Source organism: Falco peregrinus, chromosome 2, assembly GCF_023634155.1.
Source record: "Falco peregrinus isolate bFalPer1 chromosome 2, bFalPer1.pri, whole genome shotgun sequence".
Lineage (NCBI taxonomy): Eukaryota > Metazoa > Chordata > Aves > Falconiformes > Falconidae > Falco > Falco peregrinus.
In genome coordinates, this window is record NC_073722.1 from 108157715 (window position 1) to 108178398 (window position 20684).

Consider the following 20684-nt stretch of genomic DNA (forward strand, 5'->3'; position numbering starts at 1 on the left):
GCAGTTCAGTATAGCCTCTAGCACACAGATATTCTTCTATGCAAATTTCTGACAGCGTACTACTGGCTGTGGCAATTGGCTGAACAAGACCAACATCGCTTTAGTCAGGTGTTTGAAACCCCACCTAGCTCTCATCCACATCTCGAGACACTGGTAGATGCAAATCCAGCCAAAAGCTCCAAGGAACAACCTGGAAGAGTTTTGTTGATACCACCATGTCTCAGGACTGCCTATGGGCAGAAAGCTCACCCCCTAGGCTCTGTTTGCAACAGTCCTTCACCTCAGCACCTTATCCAAATCAAGCAAGTGGAAAAGATGACCTCCCCACAGCTGCAGGTAGAGACCTCAAATGATGGCTGCAGTGCAGTGCTCTGCTGCAATCAGATGGAAGATCCTGCAGATTTAACTCATTCCTTCTTATTGAAGGCAAAGCAAACAGTGCCTTTGAGTGCAATGAGCAGCTACTCTGCTTGGTGAGGCTGGTACAGAGCCTGAAAGGGCAGCCAGTACTTTCTGCTCCAAGGAATTAAACATTTGTCTGCCATGAAATACGAGGAGGAAGGCTATGATCCTTCTTGGTGATCTCCGTGCGCTGGACAGCAGTGGCACAGAGCAGGTTGACAGAACTTGGTTTGGCACCTTTCGTTTTCTCCTTTAAGTGCCAGGTGCTCTGGATCACCAGCCATGTGAAGTTCCCACAGGATAAACGAGGAGGCCACAGAGCACAAGGGTCATGTGCCTCCACAAGCTCAGAGCTCAGCTGCTCGCAGCTGCCTGACCTGTACCTGCAGCCACGCTCCCCAGCCTCCGAGTGACACCTGCACTGCCTGGGGCATACAGGGCCACAGCAGCCTTTGGGATGCTCTAAGACTTTCTCAACTTTGCAAATCCAGTTGGTCAAAACATTGCAATGCTTTTGGTGATTCGAAACACCCCAAGCACAAGAAGACAGGGCAAAGAAGGGGGGACAGTAATTGCCCCAGTTTGGAAGATTATTAACTCTTAGACAGTGCTGAGGCCACATCGCTTAAACCCCAGTGGAAAATGTTCTGGGCAGAATACTTCTGAGGATGACAACAATACAAAATTAATACTTAAGGGAATACAATGATGTTTTTTAAAGAAACCATCTTAAATAAAGTTAAGTCTCGAGCCATACTCAAACAAGTCAGCTTTTAAAGGCTATGAGAAATGACAAGCACTAGCTATGGTTAAGAGATGACAGACTTCTGTAATGGAAATAATACTTCAAAGGCAACATATACCAACCTGATTTCTGACCAGTTTTCCCTTAAGAAGGCTGCTGAATTAACTGGAGACAGCTCATACAATTGGGATGCAGTTCTTTGTAGTAAAAAGGCCCTACTTTCTGCATTTGCTATCAGGTTACTCACTGTAAGTGACAGCTCAGAGACCTATGCAGGCATTTACTCCTGTTAAAGGGAAGAGTTTGCTCTACGGCATTACACTACAAGAAATCACTTCCAGACTGTGGGTTTCATTGTACAACCTCACAATGCAGGGAACAACTGATGTTTGTGTTTGGCTTACAAGGTTTTGCTTCTTTCTTTTGTTAAACCCTACTCAATCTGTTACTGCTGTTTCCTCCCACCAGCACCTCCGCAGAGCCACCGCATTTCCTAAGCGGCAGGCAAGCTCTTAGCTCTAGTACAGGAATGATCTCCACTGTTAGCTTGGACTGCAGCTGGGCAGAAACCCCTCACTAGGTCCTACTGACTCCTTGTAGAAGCACCTGCAAGAATGAAAATTTGTGGAAGGCAACTCTAGCACTTAGAAACTATAAAAATGAAATTGCTTTGATGCTAGATAGACAAGGAGGAAAAGTAGTTAAGAAAATCAGTAGGAAAATATAAAATGCTCAGTATACATCTTCTAAATGTGTTTGCTCTGTTCTGAGAAGACTTACTTTGCCTTGGAGATGAATTTGTAAGTGTCATTCCAGTAAGCCAGAAGATCTGTTGCTTCTTCATCATATACCCGAATATTATGGTATTCAAAGAGCCCAGGGAAGAAGTTATCTATCTCTCGAGTCACATTCAAAATATACCGCACCCTGTGTGGAAACAGACAGCAGATAAAAATGCAGAGTGTGCAGAACACAGCAAGTTCAGGGAGATATCACAGCTGCCACACAACAGCCTCACCTTGCTTTGAGAATGGCAAAACTCAAAGCATTTGAAGTTGCAGTCTTGAACATACCTCCCTGGCAACCAGGGCTTCATGCAAGGAAGAAGCGGCTAACGCAGACAAAAGGTTTCACTGAGCAATATAGAGCCCAGCCTCTGATAAAAGGGCTTCCACCCATAACGGATAGAAACTTCCTCCATAGCATGTCAGGTTACACAGCCTGCCCACCATTCCCTCTATTTTAAGTGTTAGCAACACTGGTGACACAGAGCTCCTGCACAGACTGCTCAGTTAGTGTTTGGACACTTTCTCAAAGCCCCTTTGTGAATCTCTCCTCCCACAGCACCAACACCACAGGACGATTGAAGGTATAAGCTCATGAGCGAGACTGTAGTTAAACAAATGCATAAAATAACTAGAGAGACATTACAGACAATGAGCCACTGGGAGGATTTATTTCTTATCCCTAAATTTTCTGGAAAGAAAACTGCTAGAGAAAGCATATGGTATTTATGTACACTACATCCAGTATTTTTAGCCCTGAGGGTTACTTGTAAGATGCTTATGAATTGCACTCACGCTGGGATATCAGCCAGAACAAGAGCACTGCAAGGGAGTGCCATCCCTTCTCCCTAGCAGGTATGAAATCACCGGCAGTCAAGTAGGACCTGTTTGACCCAAGGAAACAGCAACAGACCCTGAGATGAATGAGAAGAATCAATTTTGCCAGGCTAATTTCCAGGGTACAGAAGTACGCCATCCATTCAATTCAGCAGTGTGATTATTTTTTTCCACTGGATTAGCACAAATAAGCCAAACCCATAAATAGTGATTTAATTGCAAACTCTCGGTGCTTAGATCCACCTGGCCTAGAGAAAGGACACACTATGCTTAAGCCTGAAAGGTAGAAAGGGCAGGAGGCAGAGAAACCCATCAGTGCTAGGGCTGAGAGCTACAGGACTTGACTTCCTACTGGGCCTGACTCAAAGCAAGAAATGCTCTTTTACATATTTTCCTTCCTGCTGCAGTCTGCTGAGGTCCAGACTCCAAAGCACCTCTGTAATGGTGAGACCTCAGTCCAGAACAACAGGCTGGAGTAAAGGGCACAGAGCCAACCATGCAGCATCCAGTTAAGTAACTGTAGCTTTTTGCTACTTATAGCTATGAGATTGCTGGCTTCCTTTGTTCGCCAAGGGGATGTCAGTCAAGGTCAAGGAACAAGATTCTTTTACTTTAGGGTGCCTGTTTGTGGGATGTGGAGTTTGGAGGAAGCAAGAGCTTGTTGAGATCTGCAAACCCTTTAGCGAGACTCAGGTTACACAGCAGGTATGGAAGAGATTTTGTTGCACAGACAAGTGTTGAGGCCAGGCTCTTGCTTTTAAGCTGATGGCATGAAGCTACTTACCCTCTGTTCTGCAAATCTTCCAAATTGGAGGCATTCCATTCCGAGCCCTGCAGGGAAAATGATGCAAAGGGACACATCAGCCAGAAGGAAGGCATGGCCAAGCAACTGATGGAGGGAGGGATTGTCACCAGTGAACTGGAGGAGGAAGCTGGCCAGCCAAGTGTTGGAGGGCCAGGGGGTCTTTTGAGTATAGGGGTACACAGAAGGGTGGTAACAGGGCTGATGTGCAGCACCTTGTCTTGCCCCATTAACCAGATCTATTCTGAAGCAAGAAGCAGCTCTGCAAAGCAGGCTGTATGCTGGCACTTCCTGCAAACTGCCGACAAACCAACCTCAGCAAAGTTGAGACCACTCCACCCTTTCCCTGGAGGCTGCTGCCAGCTCTACCCTACAGAAGAGAGACTGCCTGCATTTAAAAACCATCCAGGTGCTCTTTATATGTGAAACACCCATCTCACACATCAAAGGCAGCAACACCGTAAGCTCACTTGGGGTTACACCTCTTCTCCCCATGTTCAAAGCCTGTGTGAGCAGAGAAATAAACACATTCAACCCTGGCTAGCTAAGCCCCTTCTCTGCAGCACACACATGCCCTCCAGTCTGCTCACTTCCTGTTCAAACACATAAACTGAGCACAAAACCACTCAGATAAAGGCTTCCTTCAAAATTTAAGGTGCACAAGCTATCTGCTTCCCTGCCCTAAAATAGCTCCTAAACAGAAAGACGGTTCAGATGAAGGAGTAAGCAGAAGTGACCCAGGCAGCACTACCACCACCAGCAGAACTGCACTGCTCACGGCTGCTCTCACATCACCCCAGGGCCAGGAGAGGCACAGCCAGGGTGAGCCAGCCCTTGGAGCACACCCACTGCCTGCCTGCAAACCCCGTCGGCCTGAGAGCGAGAACCTCCCAGCCGGGCAGAAGCAGCAGTGTCCACCCCAGCGATAGGTTGCTGCTTGCCCCAGAAAGCACGCATTGGCACCCTGTGTCTGAGATGGAGATGGGGGAGCTCCAAGAGCTCTGACTCACAGGCATGAACTTGGGCCCATGACAGCACTTGTAGAAAAGTCCTGAGCACTCACAGCCCGTGTCTAGATGTACACGCAAAGGAAAGCGCCGCATTACTGTTCTGGTAGCTACTGGGGACAAGTCTTGTTGTCTTGTCTTGACATTACATGAATACAACAAACAAAAAGCATCTGGTTCTTCCCAAACTGAACTACTTCCTAAGAGAAATCATCATAACGAGGACACTGTTCAAGGGTTCAGCACAGATGGGACTCTGCATTTCGAGCAGAATAGAAGGGCAGACATTGCATGCTGTGGTAGCCCAGATTTCAACAGAATCTGTTGCCTTCAGCCAGAGATCAGCTCAATCCCAGAAAATTCCAGAGCTGTGCACGATCTGAAAGATGACTATGGGGGCTCTTGCTATTCAGTACCTGCCAACAAACATATTTTGATCCCCGACATATTTACCCTGGACCCCAGACTTAGTTATCTTCACATTGTCTCTTTCTGACTAAGAAAGAATAATCCAGTTCAGGCTTGGGAACCACCAGTTTCCACAGGTATGGAGAACAATGCTGCAGCAGTGAAAGCCATTTCTCCTGTCCTCTGATCCACAATCAACAACATCATCAGGTCTCTTCTTTCCTGCCTTTTTATTTTAGCACTCCTCAAGTGGGATCCTGCAGGGCTCCTGCCTCGGTGCCTCCCAGAGGCCTCACTGTACCACTCTGCCCTGCAGTATACATGTTCCTGAATGAAGCTGGTGCCCAGTCCCAGCAGCACTGCTCCTCACTGCAGGCTGCTGCTTTGCAAATACTTCTATTCCACACATCAGCCGCAGCTCCTCTCCCTGGTGCTGCTGGCAAGCCTTGTTTTAAAGGTCTTGCTGCTATTAAATGCACTCAGAGCCAAGATACCAAGCCCTGCAGCAGACTAAACTGCCTGTACTGCTTTTGACTAGCACTGTAAGCCTGTAACAGGACTCTTTCTCTGAAGAACACATAGTCTGCAAAAAAAGTCTGTTACATTGTAGGTACTTTTAAGTTTCTTGGCCCTACCCCGCCACAGTTTCTTGGGAGTGCTCACACTAACATACAGCAACCCTTCTGAGCCAAGGCACTAAGCTTCAGGAGACTGGGAGAGGCCCTCTTCATTTGGAAAGACCAGCTGGTCCAAGAGGAATGGCTTTGTTTAAAGTTGAGCCAACCTTGTAGGCTAGACAGCCCAACCAAACCTGCGTCCGTTGCTTCAGGGCTGGGAAATCCTGTGGAGCGCTGACTCACCAGAAGGAGGTGCAGTAATTAAGACAGGCCCCAGCAGCCATGAAAGGCAACTAAGCAAGCGAAACATTAAAAGGCGAAATGTTTATGTTTCCTTGAGTGACTTATCTCCAGGATTCTTCGTTAAGCTCCTCTGTTTCTTCTGAGTCACATGAACGCAGAGCTTTCCATGTTACAAGAGTGTCATTCCACCTGAACGTTCAGCAGCTTTCCCCAGCAGCTCCCCTCCCTCTTTGCTGTAGTTATGCCCTTCCCAAACACATTTATACTCCAAGAACTCTGTGTGTAGGTACTCTGGACAGTGAAAGCTAAAAAACTGTCTTACATCAATGGAAACAGCCCTGAAAAGTGGTTATAATTAAGACTTTTTCCCTTCCATCCTCTAGTGACAGGGTCTACAGCTTGGCAGGTTTAGTTTAGTGGCTGGTGAAGTGTAGTACAGCCAAGAACGGGCCAGGCTACCCCTGTTCCGTAGCACTGGTGTCTTGCTTAAGAGTACATGACCTCAGGATCAGCCAATCTCTCCTTCAGCGTTCCTTTCAGTTCCTCCAGAGGCCCCTGTGTCAACCAAGACACAGTGAGAAGTGTTAAGCATTGTTTACTCTTGAATTCACTGTTAGACTTACCAAAAAGACATGATCAAATATCTGCGTGGGGCTGTCCATCTGCCCAAGGATCACTATCATTTCATTGTCAATGAACTCTTTGAACTCTCGCAGGTTACAGACCATCTGCATCTCCAGCTCGGTGCGTATCTGGGTGGGGAGGAGGAACACAGGGAAGCCATGTGAAGTTTTTGTTCTGGCTTTTCTTCATGGCATAAAGTACAGAGCTCTCCAGTTTGCCCAACAGCACTTCCAGTGCTGCTCCCTCACCACTCACCTCTTTTGACGTGATATTCTCCAGATCTTTCTGCATCATGATCTCCCTTAACTTAGTTTTAATTAGCCGTTCCGTGCGCTCCCGCTCAGTTGGGCTATCAGAAGAAAGCAACAGTCACTGGGATGGGAAACAAACTGGTCTCATGGCACTTTTTAAACAGGTACTGTATAGACTGGATACTCTGCAGAGCCTCAGATACTCACACTATTTCCCCCAAGTACGTCCTCAGCTGGAAGGAATCCAGGTGACTGTAAAGCCCAGTTTAGATTCCCAGTTGTATATGAAAGAGACCAACTGAATACTCCTAATCCATTGTAGTCATCCAGAGAACCTCTGGTATTTGGTAAAATTTAAATTGGGAAGGCTGCATTATACTCTCTGGAGCAGTATGTAAGCTCCCCCCTACCTTTCTTGGAAAGGTAACAGCTCCATAGCTCCTTACATGGAGAGACAAGAGCAGCTAAGCCTCTGTGCATTCCTCCAGCCTCTGCTGCCAGGGGCCTTATCACCAGCTGCAAAAATAGCCTGACTAACACCAGGGGAAGCTGCAGCAGAGCAGCAGCACAAATCTGTCTCACCCATCATCTTTAGAAGGGACCCAGCAGTAACGTCGTGCACTACCTTTCCGTTCCTCTGGAAGGCTGCCAAGACGGTGACTGCACAGACACTTCTCTGCTTTACAACTGTCCCACTGGTGGTTCACAAAAATCATCAAAGTTCCTGGTCCTTTTAACCTCACGCACTATTTCAGGAATCAATTAAGAGAACGTTGTCTAGGTGTCCCCAGGAAATCATTCACTTGCTGCACCAGTGAAAGGGTGGGTTACATAGAATTTATATATGAAAAGCTACAAGAGAATATTAAATTGACAGCCTGCCAAAACTTTTCAGCCACCCTCCTTGTACATTAAAAAACAATCAAGTGTGAGACTTGTTCACAGCTGAACAACTGCTTAGCGTTATTATTCACTCCCTGAACTCCAACAACAGGAAATATCTGAGAGCGTAAATCAACCAATGGCACAATTATACTGGGAAAGCAGCTGGGGCTAGTGAAGTCATTTCTTCAACTACAAAACAGGCAACTAAGCCCTCACACTTGGCACCACATCTGGACACAGACTATCTTTGCGGTTATATGGTATCAGTACCATCAGCAATTACTAATTACAGGGGCTGTAAACCTTGAATGTTGATACAGCCTATAAATTTTGCCTTGCCAAACTGTCTACCTATCTACCTCAGCCACTGATTTGGACCATATATCACCAGACATCCAAGCATTTAGCTGGAGACAGCTTGGGATCTATACACTGTCCCATTCCCCACTTGCAGAACTCCTTGGAATGATGAAAAACTACATTGCTCTTTGTCCCCATTCTCAGGTGTATCAGATGGATGCCCAGGAGGATGCTTCTGAGCTCACAGTCTCAGAAGTCCGCATATAAACACTTCACTTTACAGCAAAATGAACTAAGGGAAAAAAAAGACCATGTTACTCTAAAGATGTGCTCAGACATGTGCCAGTGTAAGAGCAAAGTCCAGAGAAACCTGTCCCTTCCAGGAGACACCAGGCCTGGAAACCAGAGGACAAAACCAGCGAAGAGGAAGGCCTCGGTACTAGAGTACACCACACCTCTCTCTCACTAGTAACACGGGACTTAACTTGCAGAAGCAAATGTGTGTGAGCCTAAAGCCCAAGGTAAACAACTAGACTGAAGAGAGGCTGGAGGGAGCCCCAGGGAGCTAAACTTCCAGTGCTGGTGTTTGCCTAACCAGAGGTCTGGTTATTACCCGGAACAGGAAACCTCTCCTCATTAATACCTAATTAAGAGTAGTCTCCTGTGGAAACCATCTCCTCATTTGGAGACTGCAGTGCTTGACAGCCACACGCTTTGGTTCAGCAGAGCCAGACCCACTTACACGTCAGTGAAGAGGGCGGGCGAGTCGGGCCGGTGGGACTGGACATCTTGCATGGCATTCCACTCGTTGACTGACGACTGGTCCGAGTTGATATGGCTCTCATAGTAACTGACCCATGTGAGGAAGAGGCTCCCTGGGTAGTAATTGTTGATCCGTGCCACCTCACAAGCTTTATGTAAACTCTGCAGAGCAGACCTAGAAAGGGAAAAATACTTCCAGGGTTATAATTTCTTCCTCAGGCTGATATCAAGCACAAAGCAGCAGCCAAATCCAGGATGCTGCTCACGTCCTTCAGTTCATACAAACCCCAGTGCTGTACACAACAGCCCCCAGCACTGAGCAGGAGGCTGCCCTGCAAGAGTGGGGATAATCCACGCTGCAAGAGCTTCCATGTCTTAACTGAAGTATGCTAAAGTAAGCCTGGATAGCAGCAACGGCACCCACAATTCAGAGGGCACCTGTGTCTGGCTCCAGAAACTGCTACCATTACCTGAGTCATAACTAAGACGCACACAGTTTGTGTCCAAGACAGGATGCTCTGACAGCTCCTACTGCGCCATCAGCTCCCCTGCGTGCAGAGCAGGGACTCCCAGGAATCAGACATGGCAGGCTGCACAACCAGGGGCTTAGGGCTTGACTTTACTAAGGTGTTTAGGTGTTTGCCCTCTCTGACTGCACAAGGGATGTTAGAAGTTTCTTCAGCTGCTGCTGGGAAACAAATCCGGCCCTCCTATTTTTAGCTTGTTTTAAATCTTTGACTGGGATCAGAAGGATCCAGGTCAAAATCACTGGAGTGACACAGTAGCATGACACCCTGACAGGCAATGTATTTCTGCAATGTAAAGAAGCTTGAGCCAGAAATACTTTCATGGCCACCACATTCTTACATGAGCCACCCTAAAAGGAAAGAAAAATGCAGGCAGCTTCTCTTTCCTTCTCGCTATCACAATGAACATGTCTCAGCGGAGACAGAGACTTCTAAAATATGCACAGGGTGTATTTCCTTATTTATGACAAATAAAAAAAATTAAAAACATTTCAAACATATGCTCAAAGCAATTTACTTTGGAGAGATTCAAAGCAGCAGGCCTTTGCAAGGAAAATTACCCTATTCCTTCCTGTCCTCAGCTGAGACCAAGGCAGGGCTGCAGCAGTATTATAAACTCACTGCTGTACACCAGCACTTGCATGGTTTTCTTTCTTTGGTATCAAACTTCCTTCCCCATCTCTGAATGAGACTTCTGGCTGCCTGAGTAGGTCTCAAGATACCAGTAATGACAAGCAGCACCTGCTTTTTAAAAGCTCAAGCAGCCAGAACACCTTGGAAAAAGGATAGCTGGTACAGATTATAGTAAGTACTTACCACATCGCCTGTACAGACACTGGCTTGAATATATGAACCCTGTTATCTGTTGATACGCTGAAGCCTCTGGTGAGAAGAAAAAAAGACACAGTAAAAATGTATCCCAAAAGCCACTTTTTAGTTAATAACTGATAGTTTGTAGCACATTAGAACAGCAAAGGACTAGCCCTAAGCACACACTGCCAAGTTCAGCTAGCCAACAGATCAAAATAGCATGCTAAAAGCTCTAAGATAACTTTTAAGCAGCTGCTGTTTGGGAACAAAACTAAGACAGTGGGACAGTGCTGGGCTGTGCTGTTTACCTTGGCAACACAAATTCAGTGCCACAGCTGGGAGCAACAGAGTCCCGCTAAAGTGATCCTGGGGCAGCTACCAAGGAAAGAAAAGTCATTCCACGCACTGCACTGGACAGCCTTTGTGACTGGCACAAACAGGAGTCTGCAAGTCAGGTGTCTATTTGGCACAGAAACATCATTCTTATTTTATGTTCTGCCGAATGCTGCCTGCTACAAGCATGATGGAGGAACACATAATAGGATCCCTTTAAGGAGCTTTCACTACACACCCACTCGCCAGTAAAAGCTCCTTTACTCCAGCTTAAACACACACATAAGCCACTGTCTCTGTGTGTGTTTATGCACAGATAAGTCAATTATTGGTGTTCCCTGCCACAACCACTGTTATTTAGGGTGTTTGAGCCTACTAACCCGATACAGGTCAACAGCAGAAGGTCTGCTGGACCTGTAAGGGCTCTGCAATCATTCAAATCCTTCCCCATACACCGTGCTGTAAGTTCACACACGGAGACCCTCTGCTATTGACCTAGAATATACAAAAGACACTCACCCATCCCCATCCAGGTGGATCAAGGTGTCACTCCACAGCGGCAGCACCAAGCCCATTGTACAAGTGCTACTGTAGTAAGAAAGAGATTGTCAGCCCATCTACTACAGCACCATGGTGTGACTTTAATTTCACAACAATGGTTGCATATTAGAAAAGAGAAAGAAAAATCCCACTGTTGCTTCAGGGACAAACAGTGCCAGTGTTGCTCTACAGGTGTCTGTCAAGGATCATTAACCAGATACAGGGTACAGCAGTGCTCTTTCAAGCAGGCTTAAAGGGTTAACATATGCCCAGAAGAGCAAACAGGATTCAGAAGCAGCAGGCTTTGTGCGGAAGGTCAAAGGGGGCTCACAGTCTTCAGTCAGCTCAAGGCTTTCTTTACAGATTAGTACCTCTCAGGCTCAAGTGGTTTGGTTCTAGCTCTGATTTTGCAATCCACAGCTTTGTTTTCTTGTTTGTCCCTCAGCCACAGCTGCTGGGAACCGGGATCAGTGTAGTGTAATAGCAGGGTGACTGGCAGCGCGATAGGTTAGCAATCACAGTGTCACCCGTTGTTGACACTGGCCCCTTCTTCTCCCTCCCACACCTTGAGGATGAGCACAACGGCCAGCCGAGACAAGACACGTCTTGGCAATCCCACTCCTCTCTCAGCTGCTTTGACCTCTTTGCCCTCACAGTCACCTGCTTTCTGTAAGGCTGAGCAAGAAGCCAAGTTAAAAGCAGAAGTCAACCAATGGAAAAAAGGCAGGGGTGGGGGAACCCCAACACAACCTGCACCAGGTTGTCAAATAAAAAAGTTGAATCTCATAAAGCTGTAAAATTGGTCCATAATCAAAGCAGCATCTTGCAGAAGAACTGGATTCAATTGCCTCCTGCTCTCACACTTTGCAGGAGCTGCTCTCAAATTTTCACAAGCCGTACCACCTGCAGCAGCCTCTGCGGCTCCTGAGGAGTGGGGTAAAAGGGTGAGACTCCAGGCTTCAGACGGTCAGCAGACACGAAGCCCTGTAAACGCACATGCTTCGGAGTGACTGGTGCCCAGCACAAGGAGACACTGTGGCACGCAGCTATTTCTGTTGACAACATGAGATGAGCTCATGGAAAGATGTGTTTTTAAAAGGCTTCCCAAGGTGCCCAGGGTATTTTTAGTGATACTGTTCAGCAAGCACTTATCAGAGACCATAGCAACAAGTCTACATTGAGTTATAAATACCAAGTGGGGTAGGGGAGGGTGTATCAGACTGACCATCCAGAACCTCAGTAACTCTAGCAGAAAGCTAAAACGACCCCGCTATGTTATTAGAGACTGAATACCAGTGAGCTCTCAGTTATCAAAGGTGGCTGTGCTGGGATATCACCGCCAACAGCAAGTTCCAAGCTCACAGCAACCTGTGTAAGGACAAGTTATTCTTACCCTACCACAAGAGCATCTCTGAGCTACAGCTGTGCATACATGCACAGGAAGGGAGCCAGGAGCCAGTGGCAGCATCATGCTGGTCCCTCTTTTTAGCAGGCATCACTTGAGCTAAGCATCCAAACCAAGCTGCCTGAAATTAAGCACAGTGACTGTTGTGATCAGCAGGCTGTATGGAAGGCAATTTCTTAGCCAAACAGTTCAAAAGTATTTTCTAGTGACCCTGCCAACTACCTGAAAGTAATTTCTTTCAACTAGGGTCAAAAGCAAGGCTCATTCCTTGCTGACAACACATACAAAGCTGTGCTACAAGTAAGCATATGTACGAAACCTTCCAAAATAATTTGATTATCTAGGTGATTCTTTCCCCATATAGGCCAAAGTTTATTCTTTTTCTTAGGAGAGTCATGTGCCTACATGCCCTCCCTAAAGCACCCAGTGTCCCCTTCTAGATGTGAAGCTTCTGCCCCTGAAGCTGCTGGGGTGCTGCCTCCTGGCTTACAGTCAACTCCAGCAGCCACCGCTGCTTCCCAGCCCCGTTCTGCAACCTTTTGGAGAGGTTAGCAGCAATTTCAATGAACAAAGCAAAAGCACTAAACCCTGATGACACACTGATGCCTGGAGAGAGCACACGTTGTGTTAGATTTGCCATCAGCAACCCCGACATGCCCATCAGGCCCTCTGTGTCATGACCTTGGCAAAGGGCTGCCTGACAGTCACTTTCTTATTAGCTGCTCTCCTGAACCCTGATGTCCAGCTTCTTTAATTGCAGCTTCTTTCTTTGCATGCAAGCTGTCCCTGTGCAGCGCTTGGGGACCTCGCCATTCAGAGACACTTAAAGGCACTTAACGTCCTCACACAAGCCTGAGGCTCAGAGGAATGAAGGAAACACTGACCTGCACACCTGCACTGTTGCCTTCCCATGTGCCACCTCCTTTCAAGAAATAAAAGGGGAATTCTGGATCTCAAGGAAGGTGTTAGGCTGGAAAATCTGAAGCAGTCTATCCCCAGAAAGCAAGGACACCAGACAGTGATATTTCTACACTTGACTCCATATATGGGTGAACACAAGGACTCCCCCAACCTGGACACTGTGAGTACCTGTCATTGGAAGAGAAATCCATTCCTAGGACAATGCTCTCTTCGGTGTCTTGTCTGCCGTTGGTGGACACTACCACCATGTATCTAGTGCGGTTCTGGTAGGTACTTTCCAGTCTTACAGCCTGAAGAAAGGAATGGGAGAGATCAGCAGCGCAGCCAGCAAAACACACATCGTTACCTTTACAAGCCACTTTTTCATGCTGAGTGACAGGCGCAGAAGCAGTGATGCAGTTTGCACTAGTACGAATGATCCATACTTCTCAGCTGGGTAACCAGCAGAAGAGGGAGAAGCAACTTACTCTCTCACATAATGCCTTCCCCAACCGCTAGGATGTTCCTGGTGCCTTCTGCACACCCTGCTGCAGGCCTGTGCTGTCCCACCAAGGCTGCATTTAAAGAGCAGCCTATGAGGCTGGCTGCCAAGTCCTCCGACTGGTCCCAGTCTGGACAGCTTCATGGAGCGTTATGCATTCAACGAGACAGACGGGTGTTGAATGTACTCTCACTTCTCAGAGGGCTTTGACTAAAGAGCTAGGGCTCTCCTTTAAACTACTGTGTGCTACAACAGCTCCAATGAGACTCCTTCCACCACCTTCCCAGGCAGCAGGACGGACAACTAGAATCTAATTCATATGTGGTTTCCTGCTGGTCCTTTGAATTCTTCTAACAACTTCCCCAGTGCAGAAGCAACCTTACTGCCTTACATCTGGCCCCTGTTACTGAGCTGTACCCCCAGCTGGATTCAGACTTCCCAGAAATGGTGAGTGTCATAGTGCCTCACTGCTCCTACCACACTGCATGTACCCTCGTGCCAAAAGCGAGCTCTGGCAAGACTGGAGGATGCCTGAACTTCATCCCAGACTCCCCCAAATCAGATATTACTGACAGCATTCAGAAAGCAGCTGTGCAGCTAAGTTGTGAATGTCAGGCCAACACTAAAGCTCCTGAAAGGCTACAGTGAAACATAATGCTCCTCCAGAAGCCACGAGGAAGTAAGACCTAAAGCAACTCCAGCAAGTCTTCTTACAGCCAGACTGCTGGTTAGTGAGGAGCACAGCGAAGGGAGCCCAGCATTGCAAGTTTTGCCTATGAACATCTGCAGCAGGCAGCCTTTACTTGCAGTGCTTTTTGGACTCTGTTCTAAGCCATGTGCAGTTGTTTTCATCACACCGTCCCAACTAGAGAAACTAGGACATCCCTAGAAAGGCAGTGTCTTAATTATGTATACTGAACCTTAACTTTGGACGGCCTAATCTGACCCTGAGACGCTGTCTGGCCTCTGTGTTCACCACAGTTAAACTGCTTCTTGAACTTTGAGCAGGGCCTGCAGAGAGCACACATGGGCAAGGAGGAACCGCCACAGCCCAGCCTTGCCCGCTGCTGCGGACAGACACCTGCCTGCTGCGACGGGACCTAACTGTAGAATTCCTCGTGACCCAACAGCTGAAGTTCCAAGCAGTGTTTGACATCATTTCCAAACTGAACCTGAATTCCTCAAACACCAGCAGTGGCCCCGCAGCCACTGCTTGCATAGATTTCTTGGTGGCCCACCGGAGTTCACGACAGTTTAAACAGTCATTTTATCCTTACAAAAAAAAAAAAAAGCTCACCAAACACCTGTTGGGTGGGATCTCTCAGGAGTAGGCTGCTTTTCCTAATATGTTCCTTTAGTTCTTTCTAACCTGGTCTGGAGACCAGCACGGCACCTCCTAGCTCAGAGGAAACCCCCTCTCGCACCTCACCTGTCCGCTAGCCAGTAAGTCTCGGCCACAAGACGTGGCAGTCTACACCAAAGGTTAAAACAGCACACGGCAGCTGAAACGGAGCGTGCTATTTCACCGGGGTGCTCTATCGCAGGAGACTATGCTGAGCGCAGCAGGGAAAGCTTCCCAGTGGCGTTGCAGGAAGCAGGAGCTCTAGTGATGGGGCAGAACAGCAAGTGCAGGCAGGAGACTGTTGACTGCGTCTTCTAGATACGTCCAACGGGACCGAAGACTAACAGAAACTACCCAAATGCTGATGCCAGCAGACAGATGTGCTCCGTACAGCAAAAGACTGTGCCCCACCCCATCTTTTTAGGATAAGTCATGCTAAAACCAGCCTTATTTTCCTTCTTGCTCCTTGAGTCACTGGGATTCCTTTGGGAACATGGAGGATCAAAGTGGTCAGTCCTTCAAGGTGTGAATTCTGCCAAAGGCGGCTGTTTCTACAACTAACACTTGTAGCAAAACAGAAAGGGTGCTCTTCAACCTAGAAGAGCAAGCAGTCACCAAGGTCTTGGTGGTTAAAGTCATTATCTACATCAGAAACGAAACCTCAAACAGAAGCACAGACTTGCCTAAAATGGGGGCAGGCAGACAACAGCTGCCCTGTGTCTGGGGCGTCCGCACACCAGTTCTGTTCCGCTTCTCCTGAGGACAGTCCAGCAGCAAGAGGATTACCATAATCTAACTTACTTTGCTAAACCAATTTGGCTAGCGGTAAGGGGAAGTGTGGTCTTAACGCAAGACCCTTTAGAACATGGCTAGACAAACAGCGACCAAAGGTCACGTAGCTTCAGGTCAGTGGGGTGGGATTTTCAGAGGGCCAATTAAGAGAAACAGGGCATGGCTTACTGGGGCTTTCTAGATTCTACACTTACCACAAAGCGAAGAACCATGAGTGGAGCAGATGATGTGTTTTGCAAAATTCACTAGAATAATAAACCAGCAAACTTGACACTGTAAACCAGCCAGTCTCAGAAGTTACTATTAGAGCTCCAACATGCCCATCAAATCACAAATTGGTCTCTCACTTTTTCATTAAGCACTAGTTCATACGCTCACCTGACAGCAGGAGGACACCACATAAGTGGTCTGATACCTTTTAAATGAAGGTATTTGAAATCCCAGTCCACCTAGGGAGGATAGCCTAGCTTCAGGGACTGTGATGAGATGGAAGGTTCTGCCTCAACTGCTCATCTACACAGACCTAGCTTTCTCCTCAGTGTAGGAAGGTTATTTATAGTCTGTTCATGAGCAAGTCTTTCCCTGTAGTCCTTTCAGGGCCAGCAACATTTTTCTTAGTTTTAGGCTCACCTAAACATAAGCCAACTTTATCTTCTGCTGCATTCTGTTTCATCAGAAGTGTGATGTGGTATCTTGCCAGCCCTTATGAACAGCACATTCCAAGAAGTAAGTTCATAGTGACCTTTCATCTTTTTCTTGCTACATGATAGCAGGTGTTTCATACACACTTCTCATTGGGATATTTGATTTGATGACAAAAAAAAGCGCCCAGCTTCCTGAAGTCTTCTTTTATTACTGAACACATATAAGTGAACAAGTGCCCACCCTGCTGAGCAACAGGAATAGGATCAATCAGTTTGTACTCTTCACTCATTTTCCTCCTTCCTACTGATCTTACACTGGTACCATTGCTCTAATCCTGCTCTCATGGAAGGCTAAAAAACTCTGCCAATAGCTCCAACAGAAACAAGAGTTGTTCCAAATGTTAAGTGTAGGTTTATAGAAGATTAGATTCCTCTGCTGCCCTCTGAGCTGTGAAGTATGCCCTCCGAATGACAGCAGCCGACACAAGAAGAGAATGCATTTCTCTCAGTACTGTTTATATTTCAAATCTCGTTTGTATCTACTATTCCATGAGAGTCTATTGCAGCTCTGCACACTCTTCGTTCGTCAAGAATCAATTAAATTCAAGTAGACTATCGAACTTAACCTCATGCAAGATTTCAGCATTCCAAATGTAGCTCCAAACAAAAGGGTTTATGTCTCAGCCCACAAAGTCCTTATTCAGCTGTTAAGGCTAATTTGTCCCAAATCACACAATGTAGCCAGTGATATTGCCGAACAATGACTTGTTCAATAGTTTCCAATGTTCTAACCCTGGCTCAGATTCTGAAAAGCACTGAGAACCCCCATTCCCATCACTTTCACTGAAATTTTAGTGACAGCAAGGCGTGCCTGACAAAGTTTAGGAGTAGGTCCTTCAGTTTGCTTACGGCATGTTATTTTCGCTGGTCATTTTTAAAGTTAAAGCATTCCATAGTAATCTTGACTGTTTCCTAGCATTACTCATACCATCAGTCCAGCTCCAGCACAGCTCAGGAGGATTCATCAAACAAGAGGTGCCAGAATAACACCTCTGATGCTGGCAGTCCTACTTTGGGCATACGTTGCTAAGATCCACCAAGACAACACAGGAAAGAAACTTCAGGCTATTAAGTGGTGAGAGGTGCAGATATACTACACTCATGCCTGACCTTGTAGAGCACTTCAACATGTCCTAAACAAATTCCTCACTGCTCTTCTTTGGCTTCTAGAGGTCTTTAGGACTGCATATCAATGCTATAAACAGCAATGTCTAATTTTCATCACATCATTATAGGAGGCAACAATCCAGAAAGCAGAAAGAAAAGGTTCAATATAGGTGCAGAGGTACACAGGGATCCTACATGCTCCTTCCTGATAAGCCATGGCCTTTTGGGATGCAACAAGTTAGGAGAGTAGTGAGGAACACAACTGATGTGGAAGGGCAGGTGTTCACACTGGTCAGACGTAAGTCACCTACTCTTGATTTAAATAGGACATCAAGCTAATTTACCCAGCTTGTCTGACAATTGTTACAGTACTTTTCCAGAGCGTACGTACTCAGTATTTGGTTCAAATGCACTCTTCCAGCCATACAACTTCTCTCACTGAAACACCAAATAAGCATGCCTTTCATAATTAGCTGCTTTTCCACCTTTGTGGTTGCAAAGAAGACTCCCCAAACCCGCTGATGAAACCACTCAAACACACGTACACCACTGCTTTCATGAGTTATGCAGGTGTATTTGTCAAGTGGAGCTTAACCTTTATATTTGTTAACAGCAGATAAGCAAAACCAGCCAGCTTACCAGTCTGATGTTGTCTTCTGGGCGGAGCAGTATGAACATGGCCTGCAGGTGCTGCTGGAGATCCCCTGCAGGCAAGAGGAAAAGGTGAACGCACAAAAATAGTTTTAATCACATGCAAGTTCCTGGCTGTCCAGCCAGAGCAAATGTCCACCAAGAAACCTGACACGTCACCGCAAGTGCTGTCACTTCCACCCACTCAGAGATGACAAAGCTCCATCTCTTTGTCAGCACTGCTCTTTGCTCCATGTGCTCACCTGTTGCCATCTTACCGTGCTCTGTCCTGCCAAATCCTGTTATCTTTTTAGCAGACATAAAAAGAATTTCAGTACTGTGCTCCTTTCCAAGGCAAGGCAAACTAGGTAGAAATGGATCCCACCTCATGGTTCAACATCTCATTCTACCACATGCTTCAAATCAGAAATCTGCCATTTCTTTTACACAACTTAAATGCAGAACTATGGGAAAAATCAAACACCTACAATCTTTCCTAGAAAATGCTTGCTACACTTCTACTGGTGAGGCTGAGGAAAACTGAGAGAAAAAAAAAAGAAAATAATACCATAGTCTCGTAGTAACTTTGAAGTCTTCTTAAACAGAGCTGAGTGCCCCTGGTTCCTAAAGCACCAACTATTTGAAAGACAAGTGAGATGCCTTTCTGGACTGCTCAGCACTACTCCCTGGCCTGTAGAGAGCCAAAAGTTTCTCTGCTGAGCAAGCACATCACTTTCTGAGTGTTAGTAAGCAGTAACTCCTCCAGCAATGGGGCTGTTTTTTCAATCGTTACCTGAAAAATTAATCTGCATTCCCAGAAAGGAGATTGCAAGGCTGCCAGGTGGGTGGCACAGGCTGGCAAGCAGAGGAACCTTTACTCTCCCACCCTCTCCCGCTCCCCCACAGACGGGAAGCTGAGTTTTGGCAACACTGCAGGGAGGAGGACGAATGCCGAAGCAAGTATTCGGCACAAGTGGCTACGAGACCACCTTCTAGGAGGGCTGACTAACCTTCCTGACCTCCCTTTCCAATCCATCAGTGGTGCTGGAATCCATGGTATTTCACGGACTCTCAGAAATAAGGAAACCTTGGACACAGAACAGCATCCAGAAGTGCCACAAAAGGGAAGGGGGAGAAAGGAAATGCTGCCCAGCAAGAGCATGGTACCTAGTTGCTGTACGATTTTTACAGCTGGTGGAACAGCAGGGCTGAAGGGCTGTGGCAGCCCCTCTCCCGATGGGATGGAGGCAAGCTGGTGGGGAGTGGGCTACGCAGGACACGCCATTCCCTGCTCTCCTCTTCCTTCCCCCTTGAAACACATTTCAGCATATGGCAAAGGAGTTAATGCCTTGGGGTTGAATTTTTAACTGGGGGTGGGAAAAACTGAAGCACTCTGGGGTGCTAAGGAAGTCACATACAAAGTACCAGCAGCGATGAGCACCTGAAGCTGCTTCCTGCCCCGGCACATTGTTCCCAGTGCTGAAGCGGTTGGCATGTGCCTCCCTGAACAGCAGTTAGGTAGGGAGATAGGTAACACAGGAAAGGCCTGGCCAGCTCATCCATCGGATGCCTGTCCTCCCAGGGATGCGGTGGGAGACAGGATTTCCCCATGTCGACAGCAGTGCAAAATCCTGGCAGTGCTGCTCACTTCCAGCCAGTTTCAGCTGCTAGCACGGTGGGAAGTGCTGAGAACTGTCGACTCAACAGACAAAGGTGCCTCTGCTTCAGCTGGCACCTCCTGCCTGCAGCCTGGAAGAGTCCAGCAAGTATTTGACTGAGGAGGCATTCACATGCCTGAGGCAGCCTGAAACAAAAGGTGCTTCACCTCAGTTTTTCCCTCCCCAACAGGTAACAGTTCCCACCTACTGCTGCGAGTAATTCAGCATCAGGAACCAGTTTAAGAGCTGAAATTTCCAGAATTTAAAAAACACCACCAGGACTACTGAATTATGTCAATCTTTTAAAAAGAGAGGAAGTTTCTAAGACAACCCTTTCTGCAAGGCTGGGTCAAGGAGCTCCACTATCCCTCATCCTCAGGAAGCTCGCTGCACCCCTCTCTGATCCCCAGCCTGCCCTGCCAGCCTTGGGAGCTCCAGAGCTGCAAAGTGAAGTATCGCTTCCTTGGCCAGCTTTAATCAACCCGCAGCATTTTCAGCCCCAAACACACAAGGCATTTTGTAAGCTTCCTGGATTAAGGAAAAGCAAAGGAAAGGTTTTAACATGCCAGAATCAGCACAAAGATACCACATCCTGTCCTATGAAGAGCTGTCCGCTTTGCTGGCATTCATGGCATGACTGCAGCTTCCTATCACATTGTCCAGCAATGCTTTTGTTTCCTTGAGCTGGCAGGCTAGGTGCAAAGCATCAGCTAGGGTGGGAGTTAAGAGTGATTTACAGTATCCCAGCGATGGCAACAGCCCCGGG

The 20684-nt window shown here is 47.1% G+C and overlaps 1 protein-coding gene across 6 annotated transcripts in view; it reads right to left on the bottom strand.

Annotated features, from left to right (window-relative positions):
- Positions 1-20684, bottom strand: part of SSH2 (slingshot protein phosphatase 2) — a 103585-nt gene that overhangs the window by 13373 nt on the left and 69528 nt on the right. For 5 of the 6 annotated variants that reach the window (XM_055794481.1, XM_055794479.1, XM_055794480.1 and 2 more), the window contains 9 exons: positions 18270-18334; positions 13373-13494; positions 10858-10926; positions 10012-10077; positions 8649-8843; positions 6726-6819; positions 6470-6598; positions 3554-3600; positions 1928-2074 (listed from right to left, as the gene is read on the bottom strand). In XM_055794481.1, coding sequence (XP_055650456.1) covers positions 1928-2074; positions 3554-3600; positions 6470-6598; positions 6726-6819; positions 8649-8843; positions 10012-10077; positions 10858-10926; positions 13373-13494; positions 18270-18334 — 934 coding nt within the window. The remainder of the gene's footprint in view (positions 1-1927; positions 2075-3553; positions 3601-6469; positions 6599-6725; positions 6820-8648; positions 8844-10011; positions 10078-10857; positions 10927-13372; positions 13495-18269; positions 18335-20684) is intronic. The other variant, XM_055794484.1, reaches the window with a different exon arrangement.